General features: G+C 34.9%; 2 protein-coding genes across 3 annotated transcripts in view; one reads left to right on the forward strand and one right to left on the reverse strand.

Moving 5' to 3' along the window:
* GNAT3 (G protein subunit alpha transducin 3) overlaps positions 1 to 18,534 on the forward strand; it is a 44,262-nt gene extending 25,728 nt beyond the window's left edge. Inside the window, exons 4-8 of the mRNA XM_006211750.3 lie at positions 1,909 to 2,066; positions 6,393 to 6,521; positions 16,105 to 16,234; positions 16,426 to 16,579; positions 18,311 to 18,534. Of these exons, the coding sequence (XP_006211812.1) occupies positions 1,909 to 2,066; positions 6,393 to 6,521; positions 16,105 to 16,234; positions 16,426 to 16,579; positions 18,311 to 18,501 (762 nt within the window). The 3' untranslated portion in view covers positions 18,502 to 18,534. The remainder of the gene's footprint in view (positions 1 to 1,908; positions 2,067 to 6,392; positions 6,522 to 16,104; positions 16,235 to 16,425; positions 16,580 to 18,310) is intronic.
* LOC102530127 (CD36 molecule (CD36 blood group)) overlaps positions 1 to 22,462 on the reverse strand; it is a 282,980-nt gene that overhangs the window by 169,321 nt on the left and 91,197 nt on the right. For both annotated transcript variants that reach the window (XM_072965133.1, XM_072965134.1), the window contains exon 3: positions 8,834 to 8,958. The gene's annotated coding sequence lies outside the window, so the exon portion shown is untranslated. The remainder of the gene's footprint in view (positions 1 to 8,833; positions 8,959 to 22,462) is intronic.

Here is a 22,462-nt window from a genome sequence, read left to right on the forward strand (position 1 = left end):
ACAAGGTCTCAAAAGATAAAAACCAAACTGACAGGATGGCTTGCCCTTGGGGAAGGTAACTGTAAGGGATGATCAAAGAGGCCTTTACAACATTTAAATGTTCAAGGTGAGACTATATTCATGACATCTATACAAATAAAGTGTATTTAAATTAAAAATGGGAAATTTTAAAAAGAATGAAAGAGACCATAACAGCTTGGTTTGGAAAGGTAGGCTTATATAAGGCATGTAGCATTTTCCCTTTAGGGACAAAAATGTTTGAGCAGCTGTTTCATTGCATCATTTGTCCTAAAGAGCACTTGAATGTGGAAGGAGGCAAACAGGATGATGCCAGCAAAAGAGGCCAGATCATATTTCACTAATTTGCAGTTTTCTCTCACATCCAGCTAATGGGGAAGAATGATTTTAAAGTTTACCCTGTGCTGATGCAATGAAATGGGGTCAAAGCCTTTCACTTGGACCATTTCCAATTTTTGGCCTCCTGGTTATGTGATCAGTTTTATTTGGCAATAAAATCTGTTGGTGAAGAAAGATGAAATAAGGTTCTAGTCTTAATGGAGACTTTCTTTAACAGTAACAGAGATACCCTTAGTTTTTCATATAAAGAGCAGATATTTAGTAAAATGGTAAAATAAGCCTGTCATCGATTTAAAATAATAATAAATGAAGTTGTAGCAGAAGAGCATCACATTCTTATTGGACATACTTCACTGGTGGCTACCTGACTTTGCAGAAAATGTTTGGGTTTGGGTTTGACTCTTCTTCTGATGCGTATTGTCTTTATTGATTTGGCAAATTTACCTCCCAGTTTTAGTTTCCTCATTTGTAAAGTGGAGAAAATAAAGTGTCTATATGTGATGATGTTGTAAGGATTGTTGAGATATTACATGTGGTAAATGTGTAAGCTGCTATAATAATATGCACTAAAAAGAGTGTGGGCAAAAATGAGAATGGACTTCGGAGTCTGACCACCATGATGTGAGCCCAGGTTTCTTCATTTGCCTGGTCTAGTATCATGGTCAATAACTCAATTATTCTGAAACCCAAATCCTTAATCCTAATATTTGGGGGGACATAAGCCAGTTTTGATTATTAGTTTAAATGAACTGTAGACTATGTTATTTTCTCAAACTTTTATTTCCTTCTGCCCTTATCACCTCCAAATATTCCATCAGGTCTAACACAAAGCTTGCTTTTTCTTTTCCTCTTTTTTTCATTCCTTCTTCCCCCTATCTTCCTTCCCTTCTCTTCTTTTCTTAATGAAGCCTCCCCTCTGCTATTGATTTGCCCCAAAGGCACGCAAGTGACAATGCCTATGTAGAAGGTAGAAAACTGTGTGTAGATTAAAATGTTTACCATTGCTAATTTTTATGATTATAGAGAGGCATGTGATGGCAAATAATACTGTATATCAATATACTTTTTCAAATTGTAAGTTTAGTGTATTGAGCTTTAATTTCCATCTTTACCCTGATTCTTATGTGGTATTTTTATTTCCTGGAAAATACATGGTCGTGATCAAAGGAAGACAATGTGCCAAATTAAATCAGATTCACCATTTTTTAACATGAGCATTTTGGTCCAATGGAAGCTCAATGGACTTACACCAAAATATTGTCATCCCTTTGGACATCATATTCAGAAGTTAGTAACATATCCCAAAATATCCTAATTTCTCCACATATTATTTCATGGATTTTGCAATGAACAACTTTTCTGGACAGTCAGCCATTATAAGGAACTTGAGTTCTGTTAACCTTTAGACATACTAAACAGATGTTTAATGAACTTATTACTAAATGAAGATAAGAATCACAAAATTGAAATGCTCTATTTTAAAAAAAGGAGATAATATGTAATCCCAAATAACAGCACATTTTTATCCTTCTCACAAATACTACACTGTAGGAAGACCAACAACAACTTTATGCGATGGCAGATACCCTGGAAGATGGTGGTATGACACCTGAACTGGCTGAGATAATAAAACGACTGTGGAGAGACCCAGGAATTCAGGCCTGCTTTGAAAGGGCATCTGAATATCAGCTCAACGACTCAGCAGCTTAGTAAGTGAATACATTTTGACAGGAACTATATAGTTGAAACATTTACATCTAAGAATTATCACTTTATATACTCTGCATTTGAATCACAAATGATGAAAGTAAACAGCTTTACATTTGATTATACTAAAATAAACAGTAACTGAAGAGAAATAAAGATCAAGATGATGTAAATAACTGGAGCATTTTAAATAACTGATTTTGAAACTGTCTGAGAAGACATATATGTTGTAAATATTTTCTCCCAATTAAAAAGATTTAATCATTAGGCACCACGTGCAGCATGAACACACACTAGTGACGTGCACACTGAGGTTTTGGGCTATTCCCTTCACATACATCCAAGTTATTGAAATCATCTTCTAAAATAATTATGACACATGCTTTGGCTCCACTGGCTTGATGAGCATGAGATAGAATTTTAGAAGAAAGTAATGTATTGATTTAAAAAGCATTTGTATATTGTGGGATTCTTCTTGAGTCTCAAGAAAGATTATATAATTTTCACAACTAATACCAGCCAGTTAGCAATATTTAGCTAAGGAAATTAGGAGATTGTAATGATGTTTATAATTTCATTATCAAAATGATTTTTAAATGATTTAAACCATTTTAGTAAGTGGTTCTTAACCTATCCCATGGTTATATGCCTGCAAACATGTATGCACACATGTGTAAACATAATTTAATGACTTATTCTCTATTTCTGGTGCTACATATGAATGTGTAAAAGGGGATACAGTTCTTCTGAGGGACTCCCAACAGAACATGCTAGCAGTACTTTAAAAAAAAAAGTAAAGTTAAAGTTAAACAAATGAAAGATTATGTGAGGACAGAACAAGAAAACTTACATGATAGTTCAGATTTTTTTTGAGGAGGGGTCGGGGGAAGGAGGTAAATAGGCTTATTTATTTTTTTTAGAGGCAGTACTGGGGATTGAACCCAGGATCTCGTACATACTAAGCATGCGCTCTAGCACTTTGAGCTATACCATCCCCCTGATAGTTCAGATTTTTAATCATGATGTGTGGAAGGATAATGGAGAGAAAACACACTATATAAATTCTAGGAAAACCTAACAACAATGGTCTTTTGTGATTACTCATTCGTGTTCATTTTCAATTTCGAAATCCAATGGCCATATTGATGTTGTAGGAAAGTCCTGCTCTTGCCTCTCTAATGAAGTGGAAAATGAGTACCTCAACTTGGATAACTGTTTTTATAAGTGTGCAAGTGCTTAATAAGCACATCTTAATACTACTCTTAGTACAAAAAACAATGCTTTTCTATATGAATCACTGATAAAGGCAGTCACAATTAATAAGAAACTGACTTGTGGAATATTCTCATAAAATGTTGCTTCACAAAGTTCTAGGGAGAAAGAGTGAGAAGGATAGATACCTGTAATTAACATATTTAATTTTAGATACACCTTATTGAATACACAAAATTTCCCTTAAAATTATGTAAGAAATGTATTTGCAATTATGTTATCATTGTTTACCAAATTCTTTGCTCTTTGATAGCAAAAATATTTACATATTGTATAGCCAAAATGGGCAGATAAAATGACTTTTTATATTTTCTAGACTTCCTAATCTTTAATTTTAGCTTTTTTGTTTTGACATATAAAAAATTTTTTTTTATAAAAAAATTTTACTGTGACTGTCACATTATAGATTCATATTAAAAACATTTATCTGTTCTTCAAGCTAAACACATCTATACAATATCTATTTGCATCCGTTTTATGAATGTTGCCAGTAACAAAGATTTGTAAAAGGCAGTAGAATAACAACAGGAAAGTTGATTTCCTCCCTCTGTGTCTAAGAAAGTTTTCATATAAAAATCAAAAAATGGAAATGTTAACTTTTTTTTGCCCTTAGGGATCCTTAAAAGGAAGATTATGTAAAAGCTTGCTAAGAAAATAGCTGCATGGCCATGGCTTTCATCCAAATTTTTTTTCAAATACTTAATTATATTCACATGGAAGAATTACATATAGTATCAGCTTGATACCATAGCCATGTTTATTTCATGTGTATTAAACAGGACAGTGGTCTCTCTTTTCCTTCTTCTCTACCTCCCCTCCCTCTTTCTTTCTTTCCTTCCTTCCATCCATTCATTCATCTATTTATCCATTTTTTTTGTGAAAGTGAGATATTTTTCATCCTCTCAAACTTAGAGATCCTTTAAGTTGAGGCCAACAAAGAGGTGAGTTCTGATCAGTGTAAGGGAAGGGAATGTTGTTTGCTGGTAATATGTTACCTCCCCTCCCCCCAAGCAGTACGAGCAAACCGGAGAAAAGTGTCGTGACAGTGGGAAAGATTTTACTTAATACTTCATGGTTTGCTGATTGGGGTTGCCTAGTGTATGATTTAAACTCCATATGCTTTAAGATTTAACACAGACTTCACCAGGAAAAATATTCTTACATGATTAGAAAAAGAATCAGATATTTTTAAAGTGATTTGAGCTATGTGTATTTAGGGCCTCTGGTTTGATTTAAGTTTTAGACCACAGGATTAAGCACCCAAATTCTATATTTGTTTATTAAACTAAGCATTTTAAATGCAAATTTCTCACTCTGTTGACGCTTCTGTTTGCTTGAAATTATTTAAACATGCAAATAAAAGTACACTAAAATGTGTCTTTAACAAAGCATTCATTTAGCTAGCATTAAAATGAATTTAATATCTGTCATGGCAGGTATGTTTCTGTTTTGTATTGGCTCCTGCATAAACCAACTGACCAATGGTAAACTACCATATGTGCAGACTGAATCAACAGGGAATTCACCAAGGACCTTGCCTCACAAAATAGTAAATAAAAATAAATAAACTAGAAAAATCTTCAAATACTTTCTTCTATGGATATCTTGATTTGTCTTTTAAAATAAAATCAAATTTTATTTGAATAAAACATACTGATGAATTTTCACATTAAACTTATGTGTTTCTGAAGTATCTATTTGTCCTTGGTCAAAATCCCTTTGGGCACTTCACAAGTCTTAGCTTATCACAGCTTAAAAACAGAAAGATCCTCCAAGAATAAGTCATCTATATTGCTGCTGAATTTATTTTGAAAAAATAATTTAGTTTTTAAGGCACTGTGCCAGGTGCTAAGGCCTACCAGCTCTTCTAATTAGTCCCCGAAAAATTCAACTTTTCAATAATAATTAACATTCAGCCTGAGTCTACCTCTCAAAGTCTGCCTGAATGGATGCATACCCATCATGATGTTTCTATCTAAGCTGTATGTATAAACTTTGTTAAATATAATGGCTAAGCGTGTCATAAAAACCTTACCTAGCTATTGCTATACCTTTTAACATTTTCATAGAAATGGTCCTATTGCTAAGTTCCTAAGTCCTCATTATCAAAAGTCTAGACCAAGTGGTTTTGACTGTTTTTTTAAAGCAATAGAACACTGTTTTAGTCTAAAGACATGATCTGGTTTGCAGGATGAAGCTAAAAGCAGTTTGTTTCCTCTAATCTAGCAGACTCTTCTAGAGCATATGCTTCATCAGATTTACTCCTGCCTCTCACCACCCCTAGATCCTGCAGGCAGAAAAGGGACAGTATTGAGCCTGATAACCATAGGTATTTTAAACATGGCCTCTGGAGAAGAGTTAAAGACACTGATGCACTGATGAGAGAGAAGAGGAGATAGGAGTGGCTACAATGTGTAAGTTCAGCTTTTAGTCCCCAGGAGTGCTGATTCAGGCATGAGTCAGCAATTTCATGAATTAATTCCAGCATGAACAAGCAAGAAAGTCAAAACGTTCTTCTATTATTAACCTCACTGGATATAATCATGAGACTTAATGAAAATGGTTCAGACTCCTAAGCTATACAATCCAGGAGAAACAACACGACCTCCTTCAAATTATGTTATTAAAATCCATCACTCTCTTAAAATTCTAAGTGCCTAAACAGAAACTACACCATTTCGAGACTAGTCTAGCAACCACCATTACAAGGTAGCATTTTTTTGGATGATCTAAGTCCTATAAGGAGAGCTTTCCTCTCAATGCCTATCTAAACACCAGCAAACCTACCACATCCACCTCATAAAATACAAGCTCAGGCAGTATCGGCCCAGCCACCTTTAAAAGAGGCTCCACGAGTCAGCTGTGTGTCACACTCAGCTCTCTGCCACATTCACATCACAGCCACCAAGCTCTTGTAATTCTGATGAGCAGAGCTGGAAAAGTATCAGTCTAGAGTTTGATAATGTTAATGAACTCAAAACTAAAATTCACTTTGTACTGAATCCTGGTATCTTCAAATACACAGTTAAAAATATATATGCTATTTTTTTAATTAGCTACCTGAATGATTTGGACAGAATAGCAGCTCCTGGATATGTCCCAAATGAGCAAGACGTTCTGCATTCTCGAGTGAAAACTACTGGAATCATTGAAACTCAGTTCTCCTTTAAAGATCTGCATTTCAGGTAGGATCAGATGTCTTTTTAAACTATCAACAGACATGTGCATTAGGTTCAGTATTTCCTCACGGAAAAAACACACGGTCAAAGGCAGTGGGTCCTCGGGCATGCTCCCTAGGCTTCATTTACTTTCAGTACCACTGTCCTTTATTGCTTCCTGCAGCTCTATACACACGACCTCATCCTGAGCCTCATCCTTCCCTCCAAGAAAAATGCCTCTGTCTGGAGCAGATGGGAGTGAGATTTTATTTTCCTCATACTTGAAACTGATACCCTACTTTGGAAAAAAAGCAAATATATTTAAATAACATTAAGTAACAGGTGCCAGGGATCCTATTTCTTTTGCCTTCCTACCCTCCCATCTGCTTGAAATATTCTTATTAATTTGTTTCCTTAATTTAAAAAAATGCAAATAATTGAGATGAGAAGTATTTGAATGTGATCCTATTTACTGGAATAACAAGACCTATTTTACAAGCATGGTTTGAATATAAAAATGAGTATTATTTTCACATCCTAGAAATTCTATCACAAAATTACTCATTTACGATACCAAGAAACAGAAACCCTTCATGTTAGAAAACGTCCCTGGACATTTAAGCACCTTTCCCTATGGACTGGATGACACAGAATATTAAACATTAACACTACATTCTAGATGTACCTTTTAGTAATGAAAAAAGTTAAAAAAGCTTTGACTTTGGGTCACTGGAAGGGTTAAGTTTCCAAATCAAATTCTATCTCCTCATTGAGCCTTGAGCATCTTATCTGTTAACCATCCCAGAATATCCTTGTCACTGCTATTCCCAGCAGAGTGTGGGTAAGCATATGACAGGCTCTCAGCGGCAGGGATGGATGCAGCTTGATTTTTGGCCCTTGATGATGTTCTGGGTAAAAACACCCTGACAGGCAGTTTCAGCCCACCCACATGATGCTACTAAATGTTCTAGATGTACCTTTTAGTAATGAAAAAAGTCAATAAAAACATAATAAAATCATTCATGTATCAATAATGGGAATATTTTTTAAAAGTAGAAAAAAATGGAGAAAACTTTATACGAAGTGTTTATATCCATTTGTAAGGAAAAACTGTTTCAGTGGGATCAAAGTTTAATTTTTAAGCATTAAAATTGGTGATATATAATATCTAATTAGAATACTTCTTACATAGGTGGCCAGGATATTTTGAAGTCACTATGGAAGAAAGCTCTTCAATATCTGTCTCTGAAATCTGTTGATTTCAGGCCCACAAATAGTTAATTTCTGTAAGAGAAGCCAAAGATCAAACCAGGATAAAAGTACTGCCAAGAGTGGGACTGACACCCTCCTAGGCAAATGTAAGCCAAGGGTGTCTTCAGGCTGTCATCACCATGATACAGCTCCTCTTTGGCAATGACTTTCTCCAGATTCCTGATCTTTGATCCAGTTTCCAGGGTTTTCCTAAGTCCAGATGCTCCTCCTAAGTCTGTCACAGCATTCTTGGCACACTCCCTTTCCTCTCTTACCCTTTCTCTCCAAATTCTTCACTGCAACACAGGCTAGAAGCTCAGTGCAGGCCTTGAAGCCAACCCTACCGAGGTCCTAATTCCAGGTTCCCCATTAATTCATGGCAGTTGCTGAGGAATAAAGCAACCTTTTCTTCACTTGCCTAATGAGGTTGTTGTAAAGATTAGCTGAAGTCAAGCCCTAGCAGTGTTATAACTTGGTGTTAGCTTATCTTGCATCGGCTAATGGAATCTTCTGGATCCTAGATTATCTGCATCATAAGACAGTTTTGAAAATTAATGTCACATATTGAACACCTAGAAGCTCACAACCATGGTCATTCCCTACAACAGCACCAATTCAGTATCTTGTCAGAAACAGTCTCTATCATGAATTACCTTTTCTGTGTATCCGTGCCTTGAACATGCTTAGCCTCAAAAGTCTCTGTACTTGCTGTTCTATTTGCCTGAAATGCTTTGACCCTGGATCTCTGGAAGGGTTAAGTTTCCGAACCAAACTGTATCTCCTCATGATGCCTTGAGCATCCTGTCTGTTGACCATGCCAGATTATACACTGCTATTCCCAGCAGATTGTGGGTAAGCATATGACAGGCTCTCAGAGGCAGGGGTGGGTGCAGCCTGATTTTTGGCCCTTGATGTTTTCCTGGGTATAAACACCTTGACAATAGCCAGTTTCAGCCCACCCACATGATGTCACTAAATGGAGAGTTGGGAAGAAATACAAACAAACAGCTCTTTCTAGCCATGCCGATGTGAGCCGGTACCATTACACACCTACAAATATCACATTCCTTTTCTCTGTTTAAACTTACCAGTATATGAAATCACCTTCTTTGTCTTCTTTCTTTGTTTCGGTGTCTGTCTCGTACGCTCTGAGCTCCAGGAAGGCAGGGGCCACATCTGCTTACAGCTCTATCTCTCGTGATGATCACAGTGTCTGCAAAGAACAGGCATCCAGTCAATTCTTGCTGGATGAATAAATGTCCCATGCCAAGCACTCTATGAACATTATCTTTGTACTCTCACTGGAGTATGATGGATGGGCATTGCTATCCTCATGCAGGATAAAGAGTCAAGAAATGGATACTAAAACAAGGTGAAAGGTTTTCCCAAGATCATACAGAGAAGGGCAACTTCTGCTGCTGCTTGCCACAGATGGGCTGTAAGGTCAATGGGGTGGTAACCATTCTTTTTCTGTACAGTAAGTGCTTCTTCCAACGTTGCTGGTCATTCATAATTCCCTTCAAAGAGAAGAAGGGAGGTGGAGGATGACAGCCTCCTGGGGAGGTGACTTTCAGTTGTCAGGGCTCTGTGGTGCTTCACAGGTCTGTATTTCTGAAACTAGGGGACGTGACAAATGCCCATGAACACACAAAACCTCAAAAAACCATGTTCATGTTCTGAAACATCTATTTTATACTCAGTACTAAATAATATCATTACTCTTGCATTTTTAAAATTGTATTTTGAATAGAACATATTTGCATTAGAACACTAAGACTCTCATGGGCACATCACCATTTTCCTATCCTTTTGTAAATCTGTACTGAATTCTGTGAAGCATTTTAAGTTATTTAAGTGATCTATTCTACTTTCATATATTGCTGGATTTTATGAAGGAATGAGAAAGGTCCTGCTAATTATTTATCACGGTATCGAAAATGTAAGACGTTTGTGAACTGGATTGTGAAGCTCAGTTAGGCCTTACTTGGACGTAACATGTTCTATACTATGCAATTGCTACCTCTTTTGCATCTGCTAAAACAGGTTTTGAGCTCTTTTGTTCCCTTAATAGGTTTTGCTTCCTCTCTGCCTCAAGAGGGTGTGTTATTAGACATTGTCTGTGAGAAAGAAAATGCAGGGAATTTCTCTAAAAACAAGTATTTAGACAATGAAACTTTGAAAATACTTAAATTTTACTATAAAGCATAAAAAAACAACAATTTATACTTTTTTCTTAAGGAACTATGTTAAATCATTTAAATACATTTTTAAGTTCAGTCACAGCAATTGAGATATATTAATCCATTAATAAATTCTCCCAGTTAAATCACTTTTTTTTGAAGTACTAAAAAGGATTATCCAAAAGTACGCAGGCTTTTGTAGTGTAAAACTCTTCAGTATTTCAAAATACGAACTATAAAAATAATGTACCTTCCAACTTCATTTCAGTAAGTGCCCAGGTACTCACATTAGCACTTACGTGTATTCACATAGTATAAATCATCCTAAGACTATTTAAAATGAAAGACTTAATTTACATATTAATTTAGAGAACTGCAGAATTTTAAACAGTAGCATCAAAATGAAAAACTTCTCTACGTCAATGTACTGTATCATCCTCATGTATCATCTAATTTAATGGAAATTACCTGAGAATTCTTATCAAACCAGAACTCCAACTGTCAAACGGGAAAATTAATCATCTTTACAGATGTACAATTCAAGTACAATGCAAAAGGAAAATGCAATGCAAATGTGAGCCCTTTTATTTTTGTAAAATAATTCCTCAGAGCAAAGAGCTTACAGATTTACAGGGATTTATCAAACAATTACAGAGAAGTCATTTCTTCCTAATTGCTCCACGATTAGAAAACAGAATTGAAATGACATGAAACTACATGGAAGCCAAGGAAAAGAGGTCAGCAACTATTACAGCAGAGAGCTGCAGAGTTTGTAAATGTAACATAACTATTTTCAACCGTGTTGGAGCGAATCTCTGTTATGCAATCAATTTTAACTGTTTTGAATTTGAAGTTGAATCATGTGCACTGTGTTTTCTGTGGGGGCATGAGTCACGTGAGGAGTGAGTCTGATTGTCTATCCAGCAGCTCCATTCCCTTAGCTTTGTTATTGTCTACTAGATCTCACAGAGCAATCACTCATGTGTATCTATTTGTTCAGGTAGGTTCATGCTTAATGTCACCAAAATTATAAGCTATATAAGATGATGTCTAATTTATTCTCGTGATAGAATTTACTTTAATAACTTTAAGAATTATATTATTCAATAATTAGAAAATTATCAAGTGGGCATTTTAAGTTACACACACATGTACGTAGTAGAAAATACATAACAGTATTAACAATTATAGGTAGTTTAGAGAGCTAGGATCCCTTATGGATGTCAACCCTTGTAATTTTGTTTTTTAATCACAAGCACTTAAGAGATTCAGAATGACCTCTGGGCATATCCCTTCTATCTGCAAGTATCTGCCCTAATCTATTTTCAGAACCGGGCACCAGGCAAAGACTTAGGCCATCCTGCTATGGCTGTATAGTGGGGACGCAGAACCACCTGTTGGCCCTAACATATGTACATATGTACCTATCTTAAGACTTTATGTCTAGACTTATTGTGGTGATCAATTCACAATGTATATAAATGCCAAATCACTGTGTTGTACACCTGAAACTACTGTGATTTTGTATGTCAACTATACTTCAATAAGAAAATAAAAAGTACACCAATTCTGATACAGTCAAGTATCTTGAATAAATCCCATTTAACAGAGTAGCTTCAAATAAATTTCTACTCACATTAGGTCTTATTTACTGAGGTCAAATACATAGAAGATATCAGAAATATTTTTCCAAGAAAGTCACAAGCTTATAGGATGAGTAAAGACATCTCTCCCAAATACATTCACTGCAGTAGCATTATTAATTTCTAGCTATCCTAGAGTATACAGTGACTTTCCAAGCACTATAAAAGACTCATTATTTCATAATAATCTATTCTGATATAAAATGTGAATAATCTTTTGTGGGCAAATATTTAGCCAACTGTTTAACATCAACACATAAAACTCAATAGCGTTTCCAACTGTTTAAAATGGGCCATAAAACTCAACTGTTTAGCCAACTGCTTAATATAAAGCCATAAACCTCTGATGGCTGGCCCTGTATTAATGCCACAGGCAGTTTAACGAATAGCTGATGTTTAGTTGTCACTTAAAAACTTGGTCTGTCAATTTTTAGTTACATCACACATCGCAGGCATTTAAACCCTTTTACTTTAAACATTTAAGAATCCTTACTTAAATATCACACTTAAGGAAACATGTATAACATACATACAACAAAAAACCTTTCCAAAATGAGTACTGCAAGTTCCATTTAATATCATTAAGGTCCTGGATACTGTAACTAATTAGGGAACTAAGGATATTCAAGCTACATCACATGTCCATTCACCTCATTAATTGTCCCTATAGGCTTGACTAATCCAGATATTCAATCAGCAAGTTAACAGGTTTTTCTTTGATTTCTATTACTGTTTTTCCCAGAATGGTTATGATGGTGTGTGTGTATGTGTGTGTGTATGCGTGTGCGCATGCGCGTGTGTGTGTTTATTTCTTCCATGCTTCACTTGGAGAATCTCCAAATTGTTTCAATAGGTTGTAATACCTTACACCTCTAAAATAAACCCCAAATCTAAATTGAAACGAAGAGCTAAACGTGAAGAGGGATGCATAAAAAATAAATTACTACAACAGCAGCAAAACAAAATGTAACTTTTCTTAGAGCTAACATAGTATCCAGGATAATCAATATAAAAGCAAAGCTCCAGTTATTGGTCTGATTTGCTAATGAGCAGATAGCATTAGAGAAATGTTCAATGTTCCCTGGACCTATGTCTCTCATGTCAATGTGCACAGAAAAAAAAAAATACTGCTTATCAAATGAGTTATAAAATAAGATTACTAGCACGCAATCTAAGATAGACTTTCAGAAGCCATTTTATCAGCATGAATAAAACCCTAAGCCTGAATAATCTTTGTCCTCCCTTCCTGGGGAGAAAGCTAAGCCTATGAAACATGTTTAGTGGAGGCTTCAAGATATGTTAAGAGAACAGTGTGCTAAGGGTTATATTACTAGTTATATCTCTTATTAGTTGTGTGTATATTTGACTGAAGAGAATAGCCACCTCTCACACATAGGTTTTGATATCGATAGCGGACTACAAAGAAGCTGAATTATCAAAGATAGGAGATAGCCAGATTATCCATTAAAAGAATGGAACCAAACCTTGGGAAGGGGAGAGTTAAAATTTTGCCCAGTGATCTGTTTGACAACATGGAGATCTACTCTCTGACACAGGGAAAGAAGTCTCCACAACAAAGATAATTCCAATCTACTTGGTGAGGGTTTGAGAGCTAACAGCAGACACTGTACACTAGGTAGGGACCTCTAGTCTAAGTAGGTAGACTTATATTTAATGACCTTCACAACAAAGCTTAACAACTTTCACAGCGTAACTATCATACACAAAGAAATTGTCATGGCACCTGGTACACATAGCAGCTTGAACAAATATTGAATTAATAAGCCTTGGGCAAGCTGCTTAAAGGGCTCATATGAAAAACAGGAATAATAACTATACCTATCTTATAAGTTCATGGGGAAGTTTAAATAACTGTCGAAAAATTTAAAAGTATGAATGCTTATTTATTACCCTTGCTTCCATAACAATGTTCACTGAATTTTAAAAATTAAATTTGTTGGCTGATTTTTACATAATGGAACATTAAAGTCAAAACTCTGTCCTTTTTCTCCATTTATATTACAAGTCTAAAATTGCCGAGGGTTTGGTAATTAGTAGCACATTTAATAGTCTTTATTGACACTGAATTTAAATTTTCAAACCATATTATTAGTGAACTCCTAAACGCTGCCTTCAATATTATGAGCAACATCTCTTTCAATCTATTAAATGGTGTGAACTTGCATTGATGTGTGTGTGTGTATATATATCTGAATTTTAGTTCTATATATCTGTCCTTTACTTGGTTAATACATGAAATGTAAAGTACTAGAGAAGTACAATATATTGTACTTTTGACTATTTTTAATAAGTCAGCTGATAGTTGACTGACATTTAATACATCAATATAGTTATTACCTTTGAAATCTCTGTACAAGTTGGATGGTTCCTGGTACATATTATTTTGGATTAAACTACTATGAAATCCCCATAACTTTTTCTCCTCTAGTCTCTTCCTTATCAAATCTGTCTTCTGGACTCAGGTCAAAGTGACAAAACATAGTAATAAGCAAACAAACAAACGTTTACTCACTACCCCAAAGTCTCCTATAGACCAGCACAGATACGATATACAATCTAATCTTCTCAGGAAATAATAAAAGACCCAGGAAATCTCCTTCTGGCCTGACACCGCAGGCTCACTCCTGCCTGCTCAAATCTGCTCTTGCTGTTCCCCTTGTTGCGTCTACCTGGAACATTCTTTTCACACAACTATCATCTTCTGTGGTTTCTGATCACACTATTTCAAATTACAACCCACCCCAAACACTTACTATCATATACTGACATCCTAAGTATATTCTCACACTCACACACACACAACCACCACCACGAGATTAGAAGATTCTCAAGACTGAATCACTAGTACCTGGAATATAATAAATGCTCAATAAGTAACTGAATACATGAACAATTATCAGGCTATATATCTCAGTGTTTTTACCTTAATCTTCATGTTTCCAAAAATATAATTACTTATCTACCCCAAGCATATCACATCCTCTCATTCCTTGATGACTCGTACAGGCACTATATGCAAAAATCCTTTGTGGGAGATGACAGTTATTAAATGTGTGAGAAAATAAACCACTTAATTGTCGGTTGTGACAGTTACTACAAAGGAAATAAAGAGAGTGATGCAATAGAAAGTAAACGGGCAATGGACAGAGTTAATGTCCACAGACACCCAAGGAGGCTATGATGTTGTGAAGGTGATATTGACATTAAGACCCAAAAATCGAGAAGGAAGCAGGCTTATGTAATAAAGGAATTGTGTCACATGGAAAGGAGATGGACTATGCAAAAGCCGAGACAGCAAAAAGTCAGGTTTTTATTAAGGAGCTGAATGGATAGCCTTGTGATTGGATGGCTTTAAAAAGAAGAATGGTATGAACTAAGCTCGGAAAGGTAGGAGTGGACCACAACAGCCAGAGCCTTAGATGTCATCAAAACAAGTTTGTGCTTGATGCTAAGGGACAAAGAAACCTTCGGAATGTTGTAAGCAGGAAAGTGGTGGAATAAGATTTACATGAAGACAAAATTCTGGTAAATTTTTTGACAATTCAATTAAAAAAAAAAAGGCAAAATTCTGAGTGCTATGAGAGTCAATTTTAGAGCTGCGAGAGTAGAAACAGGGAGGCACGTTAGGACACTCTTGTAGTGGCCCTGGTGACGAATGTTCATAACTCGTACAAGAAGAGAGAAGTTAGAAAGAAGTGGATAAATTAGAAACTGCATTTTACACGTGTACTATATGGAAGAGAAAGGAAAGGGAGGTATTATGAATAATCCCTACTTTCTTTATTGAGTTGCTCTGTTCACATTGGTGCCTTTTACCAAAATACAAAAACAGAGGGAGGGTCAGATTTTTAAACACATCCTCTGAGTAAGTTTCATAATCCCTCAGGCTGACTTAAATCTTCCTCTGGGCTCACTTTTTATCTTATATATTAGAATATTTATTACCTTACATTATAATAATGTATTTGTTTTTCTCTCTACAAGACAGCAAGCTCTTTGAAGATCATGACTGTATCTTTTCATCTTTTTGTCCGTAGGCCTGGCACAGTGTCTAGTCATGGAATACAAATGATAATTGTTTAAATGAATGAATGAATGAATGTAGGAAGAGCTAAGAAAACAGGCAAGAATCATAGGAGCGGAACTATGGTAGCTTCCAATCTTGTGGGCTCTGTTAATTTAAGAGTATGAATAGACGTTGATCAAAATCCCTAAGGCCAAGAGGTCTTACTAAAACTCTAAATGGCTGTAAATTTTCCAGTTGCTCAAAGTCCAGGATATGAATTATTTTACTTTAGTCTGCATAAGTACCAAAAACTAAAGAAAATGTCTCTTTTTCTGTAGTTCTTGAGCTTCAAGTTGGCCAAATAAGTATATTTTATCATCAATAAAAATCAAAAGACAATCTTTTAAAGATAGGAGAGCATTCATTTATCACTCCAAATGTTTACCTTAATGTAAATTTTGAAGGATCCTGGTAAGATTCATTATTCTATCACTTTTGGTTTTTTAAAGAATGTTTGATGTAGGTGGACAGAGATCTGAGAGAAAGAAATGGATCCACTGCTTTGAAGGAGTCACATGCATTATATTTTGTGCCGCACTCAGTGCCTATGACATGGTCCTGGTGGAAGATGAAGAGGTGGTAAGTCTCAGAGGAAAACAAGGTCAAGGTAAAAAATAAGCACTTGTGCTTTGCAATATTACTACTCCACTTCCCCACTCAATTACGGCCTTCCAAAGGGACATAGTATTTCTAGATCCTTGTTCATAATGCCCAACATTAATATCCTACAAATAACAATTCTACACATTTTCATCTTTTATACCTAACAGAACAGAATGCATGAAAGCCTTCACCTGTTCAACAGTATCTGCAATCACAAGTACTTTGCAACCACCTCCATTGTCCTGTTTCTCAATAAAAAAGATCTCTTTCAAGAAAAAGTAACCAAAGTTCATCTCAGTATCTGCTTTCCAGAGTACACTGGTAAGATTCTTTTTTTTTTTTAAATTCCATCATAGTTAATTCTTGTATAGAGATATAATTTTCTGTCTGGATCTTGAAGTATAACGTTACGAGGCTGAGGCTTATGATACTTTTTGGAGTCATGTGTCTGATCCAAACTGGAAAGAATCTTACAAGATAAAGACGAAACCCTCTCTATACTACCTACATTAAAACAAAGCTCTAATGAGTAAATGAGAGGTGGTTAGATAGGGGATTTCTATTCTGCATGATGTATCAAATGATACTGCAAACTCTACTATCTTAAACATTGTGATAGGAGTGAAAATTTTATTCCAAATCGGCATTTTATATTTCCTAATAAAAACTTTTAATACTGTAGTAGATCTCAGTGGCTCTTCAAAATCTGAATTCAGTTTCCAGAGGGATAGCTTGAATGAATTTGAGGATAGTGACCTCCCTTTTTCCAATTTTCCTACATCCTGGAGCTTTAGTACTGATCCTGTTAATCAATGTCAGGCTCTCTAGAAGAGTTATGTTTCTTTTGGAGAACTTTTTACATTATTAGTTATATGCTCTTGTTGATGTAATTGTGTAAGATGGAAATATTTGATTTAAACACAAATACAAACTCAATTTCACCAGATTTGTGGGTATCCCAAATCTGCTGTCCTATTCTGTAAAAATAGCTATTTGTGCTAATCCATAATGAGTACTTATATTTTTCTTCATATCTGTAAGTAATTATATGTTTACATCTCAGCTGGGAAAAAATTATATGTTTACACATTTATCATGTGCTTAAATATAACCACGATTCTGTAATGATGTTACAAATTAAATATAGAGTCATAATTAAGGGGTATATGTTTTCTTCTAAGTAACAGTCTATTTCTTAGAACAATTTTTTGTTTACAGAAAATAGTTTCTATATATTCTCTGTCAGATCAGCTCCCACAGTTTCCCCTATTATTAACATTTTGCATTGGTGTGGTACATTTGTTACAACTGATGAACAGATATTGATACATTATTAACTGAAGTCCATAGTTTAGGTTAGGGTTAACTCTCTTTGTGTTGTACAGTTCAATGGGTGATGCTAAATGCATGTGGTGTTCCCACTATTAATGTATCATGCAGAGTAGTTTCACTGCCCTAAAATTCCATGCTCCACCTATTCCTGCCTCTTCCCTTCCCTCCAACCTGGCAACCACTAACCTGTTTACTATTTCTGTAGTTTTGTCCTTCCAAGACTGTCATATAGCTGGAATCATACAGCAGTATGTGCCTGCCACTTTTTGGCTTTCATTCACGTTATTTTTATTCTCCCTTCTGACTATTCCTCAAGGTCCAGCTCAGATACCACCTCATTATGTACTCCACTCATCTATAATTTCCACTCTTCTTTTAGTTCATATTAACACACACCCACACCCCCATGTACACATACACATGCATAGTCTTTGACAAATACATAGGCTTTATGACTCACTTTGTTGGATAAATACATTAGTATTTCTACTGTATCATGGGCTTTTTGATGCAGAGGTTACATTTTTAGCCACCTGAAGCCCCCAGGGGTAAGTAGATGCTGTGTAAATCCCTGATAATTGTTTATTATCATTTTGGTTTTTCAATACCGAGTACATCAAATAGCACACAAAGTAAAATCCTAAAACTTATAGATATTATTTACAATTTTATGGTTTTTAAAATGCAATTCACATTTACTTCTTTATTTTTTTAAACAAGGGCCAAATACATTTGAAGATGCAGGGAATTACATCAAGAACCAGTTTCTAGACCTGAATTTAAAAAAAGAAGATAAGGAAATTTATTCCCACATGACCTGTGCTACAGATACTCAAAATGTCAAGTTTGTGTTTGATGCAGTTACAGACATAATAATCAAAGAGAATCTGAAAGACTGTGGGCTTTTCTGATCAATCCTTTTTTCTTCTGCACTTGCTCACGTACACTTGTCAAGATATAAAAAAGTGCTGTGTGATGTGTCTAGTTTTAAGAGATATTAACTTATGTAGAAATATAACTAGTGTTATAAGGCAAAAACTTGTCCATACAAAAACTTTAATATATTGTCACCTATATGTGGATACATTTCTATTTCTCTGGGACATTGAGGATGGGGGTTCCTTGATGCCTTTGGGTCTGAAAGCTGATGTGTTTTGGTAATTCTCTAACAATACATTTCAGTGACACTGAATTTGCTTGGAAGTCAATTCTGCACTGTGGCCTACTTGTAATGATAGGGCAAAGGAAAAAAAGCAAATTTCTCCATGTTATTTCCACTGGCCAGATTCTGAGAGGCATTCATCTCTGCTAATAATGTAATCGTGCCTGTACTGTAGAAACTATTCAAAGATGATATATGTGGGGTATTCTGTTGGTCAATTACTCCTATTCAGCTAGCTGCAAATGAAGTTTTCACTATACATACATATACCTGTTGGTGGAAAATTATACATGCAAGAGAAATGCGTGCAATTTTATTACTTTTCCCTAGGAAAAAAACCATTGATGCAGAATTTACCTTTAGAATTGAGGATTTCAATAATACATTCTTTGCACCAATCTCATTGAAAACAGGAGTCATCTATGGTCAAGAATACAGTGTAAAGCTGTTCAAGTGGAACAATAGTCCTCAATGGAGTACCCATTTCCCACATTTTATTCCAGAGCAGCGTGGAACATGATCACAATTGATGGATGGAGACAATAATTCTAAACCTCAAGAGAAGAAGTAATTCAATGTCTTAGCACTAGTATGTTATGGTTTTGTGAGTAAGAGGTAGGAAGTAAGAGTGAGTAATTAAGAGTTTTTTTTTTATAAGAAACATTGACCTTCTTGTCAGTAGTGTATGGTCCTTTCTAAAAGTTCCATGGTATGCAAATAGTCAAAGCCGACTTTTTAAAAGCTAATCTGGTGCCTTACAAACAAAACTGTATTATTTATGAACAGAAAAGATGAGTTTTTTTTTTTTTCAAAGTGAGCACCATTTACACCATACACTTTTTAAGCATGTCTGATATTGTTTACCCTCTACCCTTGTACAAGGTGATGTATAGGTCGGAATAATAGGTTAGTGTAAAAGATTTATAACTATTCTGAAAAGAGAGCTAATTAGATTTTCATAACTAGATGAGATAAAGGGAATATAAATTAAGCAATCTGCCAAGCTGTAGCCCAAGTGGATGTAGGTAGCCCTGTCTCAGTGTCACTACTTCATTGTTTTATAATGCATTTCCATTCTAAACATGTAAGAATGATCATTATTCAATAAGTAACCTTGACTTGAGTGTTTCTGGTTTCATTTTCAAAAACACAAAGGAGTTATCAACAAACACAATCAAATAAAAATGTTATAGTAAGAAAAATTAATTTGAAATTCGTTTTCAAAATATGTTAAGGAGTCTAGAATAGTAAGGACAAAAAAAAGCAAGAGAAAATATTTAGTTTAGGCATTCAATGAAATTTTCTGCTAAGGACCATAATTTACATGTCAACAAGCCAACATTTTGCTGGGAGCTATTCAATGCTTTCAGATTTTAAATTAACATTACAAATGCTATCATTTCATCCAATGCTTTGTCTTTTTATTCTCCTACTCTAACCTACTTTTCTCCATCAGTGTGAAGAGAATGTTCTAGAAATAATTTATTTTGAAATATTACTATTACTATAATTTAGATTTTGACTCTGACTTGACTTTAGGGTTTCTCTATTAGATAACGTAGAAAGGGTGGGGTCAGAAATAGCTTATCTTTTAAAAATACACAACTCATCTCAATCTGTGCAAAAAATTGACAGGCATCAATATTTATTTATGAAATTTTGTTCTATGAGAATTGTAAAAAATACATTAAATGACCAAACTAAAATTAGAGGTTAGTTTGGATTACTTAAAAAAAAAAACTGTCAAATTTTTTTCCAATGCTATAATTGCAATTTTAAAAACTTTTCTTCACAATCAAAAATAGTTGCTGTGCTACACAATAAATTTTAATTAAGAGAAAATTTTAGTAGAGAAAATAAATGTTTCTATTATGTCTTTAACGATTATGTTCCTCAAAATTGAGTCTATTTCTGATTTTACTTTTATACTTTATTAATTAAAAAAAAGGTTGGAGTGGATATACAGCATTTGGGACTAATTAAAGAAAGCAACAAAATGGAAAATACAGGAAGCTATATTTCAGCTGGAAGAAACTCACACTGACACCAGAAATGTTAAATTTGGTTAGAGTTGAAACATGCATTTCAATTAAAAATTCAAGCTTTTAATTGTACAGAGCGTGTTGCTACTTTTATAGTATCTCAAGGAAGCAGTCTTTGTCATTCAAAGCTCAAATGTGGTTATACTGTTATTTTCCTTTTCTGTTATTTGAGATTTCTCTTCCTGACTCAGAGTGTTCTGCAGTCCTGCTTGCCTTAGATTTTTAACACTCCCAACTCATTCATTTCTAAGGTTTGTCCAGTAGTAGACACAGTGTACCACCTCAGAGATCTGGTACAGGCTTACATCTAATGGGATCACTAACAACTTAGTCCTTGCAGAGTTTTTCCAGAAGCACGAACTGATCAAAGGATAAGTCTTCGCATCTTGGGACTAGCGACTAGAGAGTTAAATGAAGAAGAGTATTAACTGGGTAATATCTTTGTGTCAAAGTACAAAAGTTGGCAACTCTACAAAGGAGCTCTATGGAAAGGTCGTTTCAAATTCTGTGAAATCTATAACATACATTATAGAGATTCAATATCCTACTGATTCAAAATTTATAAACAAGTAATAGTTTTTACGTATATCACACAAATGGGCAAACTACCTTTTCAGGCCATGGTCCTGTCCTTATACAAATTTTCGTACTTGATCCACTGTCCTCTTGAAAGACAAAATGTATTTTCAAATACTTGCAGAGTCACTCAGGCTTGACTTAATCAAGTACTATGTACACAAGGAAAAACTAAATCTTCTGTGTTGATTTATGTGCTTTTACTGTGTCACACCACTTCAGAATCAGAGGTAGCTGACCACCTGTATCTATTAAAAATAAATATTTGTAAAAACTATAGGAGAAATTGTGAATCCTCTAACTTAGAACAACTTAAAAAATAAGAAAGACAACCCTCTGCCTGGGATGAAGGAATTCACTAGAGAATGTAACCAGCTAAGGCCCTCTTTCCATTTTCCCTTTTCTACATTTTTATACACTTGCCTCTAGCCACTTGGGGGCACACTTACATCATGTGTTCTATCCAAATGCTCAAACATAATACATTTGGATTATTAATAACTTTAATGACACAGGTAATAAAATCCTATTAAGAATTATAGTTCATTTTGTGCTTCCAGCTCTGTGGTACATGAAAATGTTCTCATAGTCATTATACGCACTATTTTAGTCAAATTTGTGAGTAACGCAGCTGTTGAAACAGTTCCAAATTTGTTTGGTGTTATTCATTTAGTCTCTTCAATGTTTTTATTTTTTACCATTTTCAAACTGATGTTTAAATCTAAGTGACAACTCATTTTGTAAACGGTGCTTTTCCATTAATCTGTATTGTGTGTTAAATCTTGATTAGCTTATGGTGAAAGGGAGAATCGTTTGCATGTCTAACAGTTACATTTTGTGAATATTTATCAATTGGCAACTGATTAATATATATCTTTTTAGCAAATCAAAGTAAAATTTCATTCAGCTTTAATATTAGCCATTCCAGTATTCTGTTTATTTCACTGTTTCCATAACCACTATCCCACCAAATCAAGAGGAAAATGAATGCTCTGTGACATTTTGCTATTACCAGTACTGCTGCTGCCAACAGATATTTAGTTAGTAATAGTACAATTGTTATTTTAAGCCACACTTGTCACAGGGGTTAAG

This window comes from Vicugna pacos, chromosome 7, assembly GCF_048564905.1.
Source record: "Vicugna pacos chromosome 7, VicPac4, whole genome shotgun sequence".
Taxonomy (NCBI): Eukaryota; Metazoa; Chordata; class Mammalia; order Artiodactyla; family Camelidae; genus Vicugna; species Vicugna pacos.